Source organism: Melospiza melodia, chromosome 15, assembly GCF_035770615.1.
Source record: "Melospiza melodia melodia isolate bMelMel2 chromosome 15, bMelMel2.pri, whole genome shotgun sequence".
NCBI lineage: Eukaryota > Metazoa > Chordata > Aves > Passeriformes > Passerellidae > Melospiza > Melospiza melodia.
In genome coordinates, this window is record NC_086208.1 from 6,948,028 (window position 1) to 6,964,064 (window position 16,037).

General features: G+C 36.4%; 2 protein-coding genes across 3 annotated transcripts in view; one reads left to right on the plus strand and one right to left on the minus strand.

The window, feature by feature from the left end:
• The window catches only part of ADAM10 (ADAM metallopeptidase domain 10), a 42,181-nt gene extending 31,409 nt beyond the window's left edge, over positions 1-10,772 (plus strand). The window contains exons 7-16 of the mRNA XM_063169586.1: positions 122-214; positions 830-1,013; positions 2,668-2,831; positions 3,846-4,029; positions 4,890-5,040; positions 5,332-5,515; positions 6,654-6,762; positions 7,041-7,261; positions 7,953-8,079; positions 8,555-10,772. Of these exons, the coding sequence (XP_063025656.1) occupies positions 122-214; positions 830-1,013; positions 2,668-2,831; positions 3,846-4,029; positions 4,890-5,040; positions 5,332-5,515; positions 6,654-6,762; positions 7,041-7,261; positions 7,953-8,079; positions 8,555-8,649 (1,512 nt within the window). The 3' untranslated portion in view covers positions 8,650-10,772. The remainder of the gene's footprint in view (positions 1-121; positions 215-829; positions 1,014-2,667; positions 2,832-3,845; positions 4,030-4,889; positions 5,041-5,331; positions 5,516-6,653; positions 6,763-7,040; positions 7,262-7,952; positions 8,080-8,554) is intronic.
• A 1,109-nt stretch (positions 10,773-11,881) lies between these two features.
• The window catches only part of LIPC (lipase C, hepatic type), a 66,442-nt gene continuing 62,286 nt past the window's right edge, over positions 11,882-16,037 (minus strand). For both annotated transcript variants that reach the window (XM_063169588.1, XM_063169587.1), the window contains exon 10: positions 11,882-15,126. In XM_063169588.1, the coding sequence (XP_063025658.1) occupies positions 15,021-15,126 (106 nt within the window). In that variant the 3' untranslated portion in view covers positions 11,882-15,020. The remainder of the gene's footprint in view (positions 15,127-16,037) is intronic.

Sequence of the window (16,037 nt, forward strand, 5' to 3'; positions counted from 1 at the left end):
AGAAGTTCCCACAGCACAATATCCCATATTGTAGGATTGTAGGCATTGCAGCTATTGCTGTTAAGATAAGCTGTAGTGTAGTGCATGGATCTCTGAACTGTAATACTTTTGTTTTTGACAGATTTCCAGCCATGTTAAAGCAATTGACACCATTTACCAGTCAACAGATTTTTCAGGGATCCGTAACATCAGCTTCATGGTGAAACGAATCCGAGTAAGTTGGGCTGGAGAGGATTTCAGCTTCACTGATGCTGCTGGGAGGCTGTGTTCTTCAAATGTGCTGCTCTGTTCACTTGTACCCATTTATTGTTTTATGACTGTTCTGTAGCAGAAGTGTCTCTGCAGGAAATGGTGCCCTAAACCATTCATTTGATTTGCTTTTAGTGATTATTGTCAAAAGCCCACTCCTGCTGTTATTAAGCTGTGGTCAGTTTTTCTATAGGAATCAACTTCCTTTGTTTCAGCACCATTGTTGTGTGATGAATAGATATTATTGCAATTCTCCAATAACTTTAATGCTAAAATAGAGAATGGCTATCCAGTTAGGGACTTCCTTGTAAAAGTGATAATTTAGGAGGATAAGTACAAGTTTTTGGGTACTCATGGAAAAAAAGGAGAAGGAAATAAGAGAATGGGGATTTACTACACAAATGCAACTCTTCATTTATTGTAGTGCTTTGTTTTCCAATTATTGGGGTGGTAATTTACAGTCAAGGCTTTTAAATTTTACACATCTTTATAACTAGGTACTGACAACAGTGAGCCTCTTATCTGGCATGTGCAAGTTGAAATGAATCCTGTCTTACAGTTTGTTTCAATTTCCTTTTAGATTAACACGACCACAGATGAGAAGGACTCTTCCAATCCCTTTAGGTTTCCTAACATTGGTGTGGAAAAATTTCTGGAACTGAACTCAGAACAGAACCATGATGATTACTGCTTGGCCTATGTGTTTACAGACCGTGATTTTGATGATGGAGTCCTTGGTCTGGCTTGGGTTGGAGCTCCTTCAGGTAATTCTATACAAGCCTTCAGTGCTATGAGATAAAGTAGGTAGGCACTAGAAGAAAGTAGAAACCACCTTTTAAACTGACAGCAATTACACAAAAATCAAGCTTTTCACAATTTTGGTTTGGTATGGTTTAATTCTATTTCTAGTATATTGTATTAATCTTTGTGTATTTCTGATGAGCAGGATATGAAGAGTAAAGAAAAACATTTATTTTGTTGCACAAAGGTGATATTACTTGGATTGCTTTTTATTTATGGTAGGTGTGAGTGACCAGTAAAGTGACAGGTGAAACAAGTATTTCTGCTCTATATAAACAGAGCTTACAACTATGAAAACTACACTGCAGAACCTTTAGGTTTTCTATGTAGTATTGAAAGATTTTTTTTTTTTTTTAATCAGTGAGATCTTATTCTGGGAGATAAGAGAATAACTGGGATGACTCTTCTTGAACTGCTTCTCATTAGTTTCAGTCTAGTTGTGTATTTTGGGTCTAAAGTATGTCCTTTGATGTAAAAAAAATCTCAACGGTGAGACTTTGCAAGAGACAGGATACCTTAATGAGAACATTATTGACAGCTTGAACAGAATTGAGTGAGTAATGGTGGAAGAAACATGAAACTGTTCATACAAGGGGTAAGAGATAACAGACCCATGACTGCATTTGGTATGGTAGAGGACTAACCTTAGTGGCTCTGGAAGAACCATAGGAAAAGTAATGCCCAGAAGGTGAATGAGAAATTGGGTCTGTGATGACTATGCTAGTGTACACACTGAGCAAGGACAGGAGGAATTGGAATGTGCAGTCCATAAACTGCTTTCAAAACTAAATTTAATGGAGAAAAACTATGATCTTTGAGATTGTTATCCTTAACACATACTGACATATATTAAATGGGATATATCACTTACTCAAAATTCTACTTGAGAAGGGAAAACTACTTTAGACTGGTCTTTAGACACCATTTACATTAGCAATAAAATAGCTGGATTTTAGAACATTATTAATACTTCAGTAGAAACTCGAGTTATGGAAAAATTTGATGAAATTAAAGTCAAAATTTTGGGAATTTTCCAGACAGCAAGTATGATGCACTTGACTGCCAACCTTCTAAACATGGGTCTCATTAGCCAACACATCAAAAGCATTTTCAGCTTTAGGTTGGTTTTTTTCTTTCTGACAATGAGATACTTACATACATATATATATATATGTATATATATATGTATGTACTTATTCTGACAATGACATTTTATATAAATGCTCTTGCTATGAGAGAGGATCTCCGAATTTGCCATGTACTTTTTCACTTGATGAAATCCAAATAAGATGTAGATTGAGGCTACTTCTGTTGGACATTGCACCCTGCTAGTCTTGTACTACAGGTATGGTGAAACAAGGGCTCATCCATTCAGGGAGTGCCCAAAATAGCTCTCAAAAGCTGTTCTAAACCAGCTGACTTCTTGTGTGAATGCATCCAATCAGTGTTGAGAGCGCTTGTGTGAATAAATCTAATCTACTTTCAAGGTTGTGCTCATATTAATTATAGAGAGCTCTTAGTCTGTAAACCTGCAGACTGTTGCTCTGGATGTCAATAGACAAGTAACACAACACTTCTTTCTCTAAATGTGTGACTTGTACTTTTGTCTGAATGCAGGGAGCTCTGGTGGAATATGTGAGAAAAGCAAATTGTATTCTGATGGTAAGAAGAAGTCTCTGAACACTGGAATCATCACTGTCCAGAACTATGGCTCTCATGTGCCCCCCAAGGTTTCTCACATTACTTTTGCACATGAGGTTGGGCATAACTTTGGTTCCCCTGTAAGTATTACTGGTGATCTGTGAACTCACTCTCAACCATTTCATAGGGTGTGATTTACAAATGGAGGCTTTACTCCTTATAAACAAGGACAGCAGAATCCTGACTCCATGAGCATATGTGCACATACATTGTGTACAAACAGAGGGATGGCAACTGTGCATTTTGTGAATTGTTTACTTACATTAGTTCAGTCCCTTACAAAGGTACTTTATTATTGTTCCCTAAATACTTCTCTGTCTTTATGAAGAGTAGGGTCACACACACCTTGTTAAATGTACTGTACTTTATCCTGGAGAGGAGGACGAAGCACTGCAAAATGGATTAAGATGACACTTTGTTCAGCAAGCGGCTCACGTTTGTTAGATGATTTATACTTACCAGTTGATCTAAGAAAATAGTGGAGGGAATTAGGATGCCAAGAAGAATATTTTTGAGCAGGACTGTCACCATTTAGGGTGCAGCTTGTTTGTGGTAAGCTTGAAAACATGAGGCTTTTTGTTTTGCCAGTGTGCAATGCATTTCATTCCTCATGCTGGACATTGTAGATGTAGTCACTGGCTGATTCCTGCTCTGTTTTGAAGTTCTCTTTGTACCTCCCTCAAAGCAAACAAGAAGAATGGACTGTGGTTTCTGTTAACTCCTCCTGCTTTTATTCCACAGAATGCTGATTACCCTTTTGTGATCATAAAGCCACTCTTTTTAGGAGATGGCAGCTTGTCCAAGTCAGTATTCATTCCAGTACGTGCACCTGGGGGTAAACTACCAAGAATGCAAATAAGATAAAACTTAAGGAACTAGATTCTTGCTACTGTTGTCTTGGGGGAAACAAAAACAACAACAGAACAAAGAGAACCCAAAATTATACCTTGGGTTTACGTACAGTTTTTGTATTGCAAAGAACCTGAGAGTGTAAGATAATGGTTTATTTTATTTATTCTATGTTAAGATTACCAAATCCAGGTTAGTTTTGCACCTGCCATCATTTAGATAGTTGTAAAATATTTGTTTTGCAGCATGATTCTGGAATGGAGTGCACTCCTGGAGAGTCCAAGAACTTGGGGCAGAAGGAAAATGGCAATTATATCATGTATGCAAGAGCTACATCTGGGGACAAACTTAACAACAATAAGTTCTCTATCTGTAGCATTCGAAATATCAGCCAAGTTCTTGACAAGAAGAGAAATAATTGTTTTGTTGGTATGTATTTCATCCTCCTGAAGGCCAAATAGCTAAAATATTACCACAATGCTTAATTGAAAAAAAATATTTATTTTTGTTTATATTATTTTTTTTTAATTTGCTGAAAGATTCTGCAAGTAAAGAATTGAATTTGAGATTTCCAGTACTGTGTCAAGTTCTGGGCTGACCAGCACTGAAACAGCAGGACACACTGGAGTCAGTCCAGCCAAGGGCCACAAGGATTATTAAGGGATTGGAGCATCTGACATAGAAGGGGAGTCCAAGAGAGCCTGTTTAGTGTGGAGCAGAGAAGGTTGGGGAGGCTCTTCTCTGTCTTTGTAAATGCCTGGTGGGAGGGAGTAAACAAACAGGGTCAGACTGGTTTCAGTCATGCTCATTGTGAAAGGACTAGAGGTAAGGAGCACATATTAAATTGCAGGGAAATCCTATTTAGACATGAAAAAGGATTTTGCATGATTTTTTCTTTCTGGAATCTGATGTATGAGCTCTCACAAATTTTGTGAGCTCACATAGGTTTGGATTTTGGAGTAGTTGACCCCAGTACAATCAGCCTTTGCCTCAAGGTCCTGTGACTGTTAAAGGAAAGGATGCAGCTCCCTGGAAGCCTGATCAGAAAGCTTGTTCTTATACTCCCACTCTTACACATCAAAACCTTTTACTCAGAGGCTTAAAATTCTATGAACTGTAGGAATGACTAAGCTGGGTGTCAAGCAGTAATGCAAGTGACTTGAGCCCTAGTGTAAAGTCCAGTTTTACCAGGCTCTTTCAGTCATGATTAGCTGGGCGCTTGTTAAGGTTTATAAGTATTTGCATATTCTTTGTACTGCTTTGTACATAAATATACTGGCATTTTTCAGAGTCTGGGCAGCCCATCTGTGGTAATGGACTGGTTGAACAAGGAGAACAGTGTGATTGTGGATACAGTGACCAGTGTAAAGATGAATGCTGTTATGATGCAAACCAACCAGAAGATAAAAAATGCAAGTTAAAACCAGGCAAAAAGTGCAGGTATTGTGCATGTGTTACACCACACTTTAATTCTGGGCATTTACTGGGGATTTCAGAATCTGAATCTGCTTACCTGCATCTTTATAAAGTACTGATTTTGATTAAAATGCTTTATACAATGAGTGAGATGTACATAAGCATAATTATGCTATGGGAAAAATTCTTTTCAAATAACATTTAATTAGGACAAATCACAGATTTGTTGAGTGCTTGAGTAGGCTTCAGGGTGAATAGTCTGTTTGGAATGGTTCATGTTTTTTCTTGGCATCCTCAATCTGTGTTTGTTTGCAGCCCCAGCCAAGGCCCGTGCTGCACTGCCCAGTGTGATTTCAAATCCAGGACAGATAAGTGTCGGAATGATTCTGACTGTGCCAAGGAAGGAATGTGCAATGGTGTCAGTGCTCTCTGTCCAATATCTGAACCCAAAGAGAACTTCACTGTGTGCAACAGGAACACACAAGTTTGCATAAAGGGGGTATGGTTTTTACAGCCTTATGGAACTGCTAATTATTGTGAATTGATACGGTTTCTGTACTTACTGCACAGGAGTGCAAGCTCAGTCTCTTTTTCTGTATAGATGTTTGATTTATTGGTGTCAGTCAGAATAACAGTGAAGGTACATCAAGGATTAAGAAGTACATTACAAATCCCAGGGTACAGTACTGTCTGAGAAACTTACACTTTTTTGTAAAAGTCAGGATTATGAAAGTGTTTTATTTTCTAGTCCCACCTTTTCACTTTTCTTCAGTCTTGGTCAATAATTCTGTTGCCTTAGAAAACTGGATATGCTGTGAAATGAGGTTGAATTTGGTTTATTGGCAATACAGTTTCTCCAAACATGTACATGCAGCACGGATGTGCAAACATAAGGAATTAGAATGTTTCTGAACTGCAGTTAGTTTCCTGGATTAGAGAAAACATGGCAGTTGCCATGAAATATTGATGGGAAGCCTCTTATAAATTGATCTCTGTTTGCTTGGAAGCAAACACAAGCAAAAAACATCCTCTTTAAGACCTGTAACTTTTTGTGCTGTAAGTTTGTTTTCCACAGTCCAGGATTTTAATGAAGTACTGCTTGTAATATTTTTCAGCTAATTTATTGCCATCTTAAAGATAGAGGAATTGTTTTCATATAGTTACTGATTTTGAAACAAAATTGTAAATAAACTGAACTTGGAGTATAAAGGATCCTGACACAGTGAAATTAAATACAGATTTTTTCTGACATTAATTTTTATTATTTTCCAAGAGAGATAGTGTGTATACATGTGTAAGATTTATTTTTCTAACCATGATTTTGAGTAGTCATGTTTCAGTGTGAATTGTGGTGCTGTGGATGTTTTGCAGGTTATAAAAGAAGATACTATGTTAAAAAATAAAATCAGAAAATCATCTTTTAAAAAACTAGAAAATATGCCAAAATATTGATGTTGAATAACTAATAATTTTTTGCTTATAAGCTTTGGAAAACAAATTGAAGCAGTTGATTTATTGATAAGCATCTTTAGAGCTATAATTATGCTTTCAGATATTAATTGTTAATATCTTTCCTGATGTCAGTGTACTTGGAAGTGGAATTGATTTTTGTGTTGCTGTGCTTTTGTCTCCCACAGCAATGTGCTGGCTCTATCTGTGAGAAGCATGGCTTGGAGGAGTGTACATGTGCTAGTTCAGATGGCAAGGATGATAGAGAACTGTGCCATGTCTGCTGCATGAGAAAAAGTAAGATTTACCTGAATCATAAGTGTAAATAGAGCAGGAGGGGTTTGAGGAACCTGCTCATGGTGTTTGCACTTGAGTTTTTGTTAGCTTTGAGAGCATTTTGTTCAAACATAGTTTCAGACAGACATTGCATTGTATTGTATAGGAAATAAACAATACACTCTGTATTTTCACAGAGTATTAGAGAAGCATTTTAAGCCATTAAACACTAGGGTGGGTGTTCATGCACAGTTGTTTTAATACAATAATGATTTGCTGAATTTGTATTCACTTTTCAGTGGACCCATCTACTTGTGCAAGCACAGGCTCGAGCCGATGGCAGGAATACTTTCACCTTGAAACCATCACTTTGCAGCCTGGCTCTCCCTGCAATGATTTCAAAGGCTACTGTGATGTGTTCATGAGGTGTCGGCTGGTGGATGCTGATGGCCCTCTAGCTAGACTAAAGAAAGCAATCTTTAATCCAGAACTATATGAAAATATTGCAGAATGGATTGTGGTAAGTATATTTTTATATTACAAGTCTAATATGAAATGTTCTTGGTAATCAAGATTCACAGTTGAAAAGTGTTGATATGCAGACTGCTTCAGCATTCTTCTAAGTATAATTAGCCCTTGTTTTACTAGATTTTCTGTAAGCACCCTGTGTGCAACAAATAAGTTGGCTAGATTGAAGGAAATTGAAACAAACAAATAAAAAGACTCTGTTAATACCTCTATCCATTCACATTTTTAATTTACTGTTTTTTCATGTTACGACTCTTCATATTTGAATGCTCTGACTTCTTTTAAGAAACTAAATATTTTGATCTTCAGCATTTATCATTTTTATTGTGCTAGATGTCACTTTAATAATAATGCACTGGAAGAGGAGCTCGAGTGAAACACCCTTGGAGAGCTGCATAGGCAATTTTGTGTAAGCTGTTGATTGTTTTAGGCTTACACAGCTTTGCTGGAGTGTATCTTCTATGAAGAACCCTTTCTGATACTGGAATAGAAGTTTTGGAGCTTTTCTGTGGAAGAACTCTGGGGACGTTTCTTTCAAATGTTAGGCTGGATATTCTAGGTGATGTTTCAGAGAGCTTTTGGATGACTTCTAAAACAGTGAAAAGCCATATTCAATGTCCTCTGTCTCTTGTGCATGTGTGCCAGCCCCCTCACAATCTTGTTGTTGTGGTTTTGTTTTTTAGGCTTATTGGTGGGCAGTGTTGCTTATGGGAATTGCATTGATCATGTTAATGGCTGGCTTCATTAAGATATGCAGTGTTCATACTCCAAGCAGTAATCCAAAGCTGCCTCCTCATAAACCACTTCCAGGTGAGTAATTCAGCTAATTATAGAGATATGTTTTCTCCTCAGCTGTTTAGTTCTAAAGGGAAATTTCAGGTGTTTCAACCTACAGTTCTTAGGCTGGCACTGTGCGACTACAAATGGAATTAATGCCAGTGAAGCAATTAATGAAAATCTAGTTCTTGTCTTATTTTCCTATAACATAATATGCAATCAAAAGAGAGCTTTAAAGACTTTTTCCAGCATCAGAGTTCCTTTTATTACCTATTCCATGCTACATTTTGTAAGAATTGGCCTGTTTAAGGAAGTACTGTTGAGATACTGAAATGTCTTCTGTGTCCCCTCCATGCAGTTACTCATCTAGTTAAAGCTTTGCAGGTCTAAATTCAAAACTTTCCAGAAAAAATGGTGTATTCAATTTGCATGGCCAGGATAACTCCTTTGGAAATAACTTGAGCTTTTAAAAATTAATTTTAATAATGGCTACTTTTCTTTGAAACAGGCACTTTAAAAAGGAGGAGACCACCACAAACCACTCAGCCCCCACAGCGGCAAAGGCCCCGAGAGAGTTATCAGATGGGACATATGAGACGCTGACTCCAGCTTTTTGCCTTGGTTCTTCCTAGTGCCTACAATGGGAAAACTCACTCCAAAGAAAACCTAATAAGTCATTGTCCCCAGTCTAACTCTCAAAAATTGAAGAGGAAAAAAAAAAGCATGATATGCCCTCAAAACAAGTGGAAGTGGTTAATTTTTAATGAGAGAATCTTCCAGCTCAAAAAGAAGAAAAGTGTTTTTCTTGAATATTTTTAATTTAGTAGCACAAAGTCCTAGCATATCATGATTCTTTCCCCCTTCTGTGCTCTTCATTGCTGCATTTTCTTCACTTGCAGGCAAATATGGCTGTAGTAAAACTTTTACTCAAGAATTGAGAAAAATATCTATTTTTCAACTGCCAGACAAGGCTAGGAAGCTAGACCACCTCAGCATTGGAGACATTACTTGTCAATGTATATACATTGTTATATGCAGACATGTATTTCTAACGTACACCCGTACTTGTGTGCAATTGTAAACAAGAGAATTGCAATATGGATGTTTCTTTGTATTATAAAACTTTTCCGCTATTAATGAAGAAATTACTGTTTAATTGACATACTCAGGATAACAGAGGATGATGGTGTGTAGTGGTCAAGGGTCCTGTGATGCTTTACACAGCAATTTTGAATCCAATCACACTTTTTTTATCATTATCAAAGTTGTTTCAAGCACTCATTTCATCTTTATCCAACAGCTGTTAAGATACAGCATACAAGCCTGGATGGTCTTAGACAGATTTAACAGGTGTTCTGCAAACTTTGCAAATGTCAGAATGTTTCAAAAATGTTTTATGTAAGTGTCTTCCTTGTAGCTCAGCGTAAATATTTTTAATTTGTCTGATTATTCAGTGAAATAATGAATAGTTAGATCCAATATTTTCATGCTTTATTAGAAAATTTTGCCTGTTATTCAACTTGTTTTAAAAATTGCAACCACTTTATTTGGGCTGTTCAGATATTCCTACAGTTTGGTAATCAAGTTCATGTTCTAAGGGATGTGGAAAGAAAAAAAGCTGTAGTTTTTTATTTTCTTTTTTAATTTATCAGGTGTTTGGGTAACTTTTCAGCATGATACTGTTGATTGATAACCACTAAAGTAGAGTGATTTGCCTGGCTACTGTGGCAGAGTTAAAACTGTAGTTAGGACTACCAATTTTCCCACATTTATACCAGTAGTGAAGTTCAACAGCACAATGTCCCATTCCAGAGTTTTTATTACGAATGTAAATAATTGGCATTTTTGAAGATGAATAAAAGATGTCTTAAGGTGCTTACTGCTATGCAGGAGATGAAAGGGGGCATTACAAAATGTTTAAGCTTGTGATGTATTTATTGCTTGTTTTCCAAAAGCACCAAGCTAATTAGAGATGCAAATGGCTATAATTTTCCTGGCTTTGCTTAGGAGAAAATTTACTAAGGGTTGGACAGGCTTCCTTTGTTTGTTTTTTTTTTGTTTTGTTTTCTTTTTTTAAGAGTATAAGGTTTACACAATCATTCTCATAATGTGACGCAAGCCAGCAAGGCCAAAAATGTTACAGAATATAATGGGATCTCTTCCTTGTAAACTTGTACAGTATGTGGTAACTTTTTCAAAATACAGCTTTTTGTACATGGTTTAGAGACAAATTTTGTACATGAAACCCCAAGTCCAATAGACTATATAAATAATTCTAAATGATCTTAACTAGTTAGAAGTGTATGTAGTTGCTTTTAAGTCATTTTAAATACATTTGTTTTAAGACTGTGCAAAGATTGGAAGTGGGTTTGCATTTCTAAAATGGTGACTTTTATTCAGCAAGAGTTCTTAGTAACTTCTTGAGTGTGGTAGACTTTGGAACATGTAAATTTTTTGCCTGTAATGTTATCCTGTGGTAGGATTTTGGCAGACAAATGCTGCCCTATTTTATTTTGAGTCTAAGTTAAATGTTTTTTGAAAACAGAAATGTGCACTGAACTCTCCACTGCAAGTCAAGATGTGGTAAAGCCGAAAGGAAGTTCAAGACAATGAAACAGAAATACTACTGTCGATTTCATGTCCACTGTGTTTTATACAGTCTCTTTTTTGTTCACTTTGGAAATTTTTACTAAAAAATGCAAAAAATAAAGTATTGTGCAAAGATATGTAAGGTTTTTTGAAACTTGAAATGCATTAATAAATAGACTTGATGAAATCATCTTCTGAAGATCCATTTACTTGTTGAGCCCTGAAAGCAAAGAGGAACACACACATTCCACTTTGCTTGGTTTTTGGCTTTTACTGTCATGCCAAACTGTAGCTGTACTATCTCTGTCAGTGTCCCTCTCAATTTTAACATCCTGCAGTTATATATATGAATAAATGTGTTTGTGTAACCTGTTTAGGGAAAGCCATGAAATTAATTTTAAATTACTTACATGATCACAGGAATAAAATTTTCTTACCTCCAAAATGAAAAAGTAGTTGCTGGTGAGATGTTCAAGCCTGGCATTATCGTTACTGATGGATACCTTTAGAAATATATTTGGAGAGGAATACTGGAATTAATATGCAATGCTCTGAATAATACACAATTGGTGGATGAGACAGAAGGAGCAAATGTGCTTTTTGCAAGGCTAAGCCAGGTCTCTGGGTTTTTGTGTGTGTTGCATAGCTGATTTAAGTGATAAGACTGCTTTTCAAAGCCAGGTCCTGCCTGAGTCTTCCATTCTTCAGGCTGTTTGTTGAAGTGCCTGCCTGGACATCTGTTTCCCGAAGGGAGCAGGGTGCACTTTGATGTTATCAAAGCACACTCAGAGTTCCTTCCTCACAAAGCTCCCCCCACCACCCCCAGGACTTTTTATAGAAGTGCTTCTCCCTGCAGCTAAATAGCACTGTCTGTGCAAAGGGCATTAAAAGAAAATCCCTTGGAGCAGAGCCCTTCTGTAAATCCTCACAGAGGTGGTGGTGGCTGTGTTTAAATCTCTGTAAGAACACAGCCCAGAGGGGTGGAATAATGCCTAAGCAGCTCAAATGCAAGTTTCATGTATATTTTAAAGTATAAGTGAAACAAATCAGTACATAATTTTTTCTAGCTAATATTTGACAATCTTATTTGTACCTACTAATTTATTCATCTTGCATTTTTAATGTTCAGTTATTAAATGTATACATTCACCTCGTGTAGAAGCATATATAGAGTAGCCAGAATGGTGTCAGTATGACAAAGGCATCAAAGTCCTCTTAAGCAATGAAAACACTTTATACCATACCATTGATGTAATTTGGTTTTTAATTAGTGTTCCAATATTTCTTTCAGGAAAAAAGGAAGGAAGAGGCTTTTATTTCTGAACATTGGAAGTTCATTATTACAGACAGTGATGAAAAGGACAGCAGCCATTCTGTCACTGAGCTGGGTGTGCTCTGACAGGAGTGAGCACCTGGTGGCTTCCAAGGTCTCAAGTCAGCTGTATGGAGAGAGACAGGAGTAATTCCAGTGAGCACAGAGTAAGGCACCACCTTAGGCACTTGAGATTGTTGGTATGACTTCAGTTTTATGTTCAGGCATGGTGAGACTGAATGTATTACAGCTTGGGCTTTATTCCATGTTTATATCAGAAATTAGTGTAATGGCTGTCAAAACAGGGACAGAATATGTTTGGTACGATTTGTGAAACATGGCATCAGAAGTATCTTCATATCTGCAAGAGTTCACATACTGACTGTTACTTTAATTTTCCTACTTAGCTTTTTAAAACCTTTCAAATTGTCTTATCTGAAGATACACCATCTTCACTTAGTTGAGATCTGGAGAATGTTTTTTCACAAACTCTAGAAGTCATCCAACTCCCACTTCTTGAATGCCAGCACAATGTAGACACCTCTGAACATCCTTCCACCTGCTTTTCCTGAAGTAATGCCTGCTTCTCCTGAAGTTTAGATCCCTTTATCAGCCTCCTTACCAAGAAAGCGACAGTCATTTGCAAAAATGCCAATTTTGATTTCTGAAATGTTTCTAAGAGTGTAGTTTCTGTACTGTTGGAGTACAGCCCAATTCTTTTTAGCCTTTGTCTCTTGCTTTGTCATCCTTCAACTTCTTCTGAAAAAAGCTTTTTTTGAGGAGAAGAGGTAGGATTTGGTTCAGAAAGCTTACAGAATTCATAGTTTAGAAAGTTGGTGATAACTGATGGAAATGCAATTTCAGTGACAGTACTAAATTCTCTAAATAGACAAGAATTTTATGAAAAAAGAAAACCCTAAAACAAAAGTAAGTGGCAGGTCTTTAGTAGCTTTTGCACAAGCAACAATTCAATTCTAGAAACAATCTAGAGAGATGCCTCATTTGAGTTAGCCACACATACTTCTCTCTCTGTTTACTCTCATTTTCCATTGTGCTTTGGAACACTGAAATGGCCACATTGTCATTTGTTCCTTGCCTGTCATTCTGCAGGACGTGGTTCATTGTAACTTCATGCCCCTAAAAATGCTCTCACTGGGTCTTCAGCAATTGAGTCCCTCCACTGGATTATAGCTACTGCAAATGTAAAAAAGTATCCAAACAAAAGGCCTTGGTGCTTACCAAAGTCTCTCACATACTTTTGGCTGAAGTTTCCTTCTGTGTGCGTTCCTGATTTGACTCAGCTGTTGTTCTTCAGCAATTGATTCTTACACAAACACAGAATGTATTACAGAGCTCTCATAAAGTAATTATGTTGCAAAATTTAAATATTCAAGGTAGCAATCTGAAGCATGAAATTAATCACTTAAATTGTAATTTTTGACACAGAAGGTGGAAATACTTTTGTGTTTAAAAAAACAGTTTGCTTCATTGAACAGAATCTTTCAAAGCACAAACCTTTGCTTTCAGGGAGGAGCAAGGATCCTTTTGCATGGAATCTGTATTTAAATAGATAAATATTTATCTAATAATGATGCTACTCCTGGGAGTCATTTTAAATATTGGAACAGCTTCTGACATGTACACCTCAGGATGGACAACAATTCTCATTTGAGATCTAAGTATGCTTCAGTTCCTGTTGTAGTTTGTGAGCCTTTCTGATTGAGTATTCCTGTTTATTTAAAGGGATGGTAGTTACTGAAAACAGCTTGTAAAAGGAGTTAATATTCTGAAGAGTTGGCAGAGATACCTGCATTCCACATCTGATCACTGTTCACTGCATGCAGGATCTGCTCAGCTTCTTCATTTGTCAGGCAATCTAAATAAATCCCACTTTATTCCTGATAACATCTGGATATTTTGATTAAAAATTCCCTGCAATATCTTGGTATTAAAAAACATGCTTTGCTTCAAGTCTTAGCACTTTCTTGCACATTTTTTTACCACTTAGAAAACATTTAACACAAATTACATTCAAAATTCAGAGTTCAAGAAACCTTAATTTTTAATTAATCTTCTGCTCAGCATTAAAGTGACAAATGAATACATATACATTAATTTCTGTTTCAGTATGCACAAACCATAGAATAAAAGCAATCTGAGACAATAGTGTTCCTTTCTGTTGTTTATATTCTGACAGAGGAAACAAGGGAATTGTATATGTTTGACCTTACAAAGTTTGTTTTTATGCTCTGAAGTTGTTTGAAGGTTTGGCCATTTTAATTTATTCTGGCAGTTTCAAGTCATGCCAAAATCTGGTATACAGAGATTTAGAATCTAAAAATCTCAGACCTTACCTGAATGGCTAAATATGATTTAAATGCAAAAAATTAACTGAACTTAGTTGTGCTAGAATTTTGTGTAGAACACTAAGCATCATTCAAATAATTAAATTGCTAGTAATTTAAATCAGTTATTTAATTAAAATAGTTAAATAGCAAAGCATTTTCAGAGAACAAGGTTTATTATAGAATTTTTAGATTATACTATTATTGAGGTTTTCGTGTGGTTATTACAGCTTAAACATTTTCTATTTTTATATCTATGTGGTAGTATTTTCTTTTATGAACTATTTAATTCTCCCTTCATTAGGAAATCATTTAGCAAGGTTTTAACTGATAGTCATAGCTATTAATTCTTCAATGTATTTACCATGAAATGAATTCCTTTTTGCCCCTTATATCCAACAAAATTAAGTTTTTCAAAGGCTTATGATGATGATTTTGTCAAATAATATTTTTATTTCTGGTGAGCAGATGTTTTTTTCAGATTTTAAACAGTTGAAAATTGACAGTTGCCTTGATGAAGCTGCTCACTGATGATTTTCAGAGTATGCTCCTAGATGAACAAAGAGCATATTTCAGTTTACTCAGATGACAAAAACTAAATATCTTAATGTATTTTTTTTACCATCTCTGAAACTGCTAGGATATTTGACTGTTAATTTTTAGAACATTTTACTAGATGTATCATATTTTGAATATTTTGGTGAGAAGTTGCCTTTTTGTGTTCTTGCTCATTTTCTGGTTTGGGTCTGGAAGAGATCTTCACAGCTCACAAATATCTTCTCTTGGGATGGATGAAGGTGAATATTGTCAGTACTTTGGGGGCAAAATGTGTTTCTGGAAAGAAAAGACAGCCTGTGAGTACAATGTTGGTTAGAAAGTTTAACATTAGAGTTTGCCATTCTTTAGGCAGTTCTTTAGCCTGTCTTTTACAGGAAGGCAGCTTTCTGTTTTATAGACTTGTGAGGAAAAAGTTGTATCTGCCTGCCAGAGCACAGGGACAGAGAGAGGAGCAGCAGGCAGCCCCTGGGTACTGAGGGCATTGTGCTGTGTCTCCCTGGTGTCACTGTGGGTGTTCTCACAGGCACCTGGGCTTTCCTGTCAGGGGGGCATTGCTCCAATTCACTGTTCCCAGCATGCTTGCCCTATCTGGGCTGCTGGAATACTGGTATTTAGCTGGGAGGTTGCTAAAAACCAGCTATGTAGGATGCTAACATCAGCAGCTGCATATGCTACAGAACTATTTGAAAGCAAATGTTGGAAGGGGGTATTTTATTGCTCATAATGGTCTGTTTGTTAACTGCTTTTTAAGTTTATGCTGTTACATCTCTACAAGTCTTTGCCATTAACTGCCACAAAGGAACTTTCATCATGTACAAAGATCACAAACATCTAGAGGTAGAGGTACTACATGTTAGTATCTCTAACATAGGGATAGGGATATGTGTATAACAATAAAATATTGTCAGTTGTTCAAATGCTTGAGAAAACAAAAGAGAAATCAAAATACATATCATGTTTACTACCTTTTTTAATTATTGGATTTCCAAAATTGCAAATTCTGCAATACACAATGTTTGGTATTCTGAGGAAGGCAGAACTCTACATACCCTTTTTTCTTTGAAGAAAATACTTTTCCTTGAGTGTTCTTTGTTTCTCCTTTTAGAACCACCTAATAATCTTTCATTCCCTCCCTAAACATTAATGCAGTATTTCAGTGATAACTAAATGTCACTGCCCAGATTGCA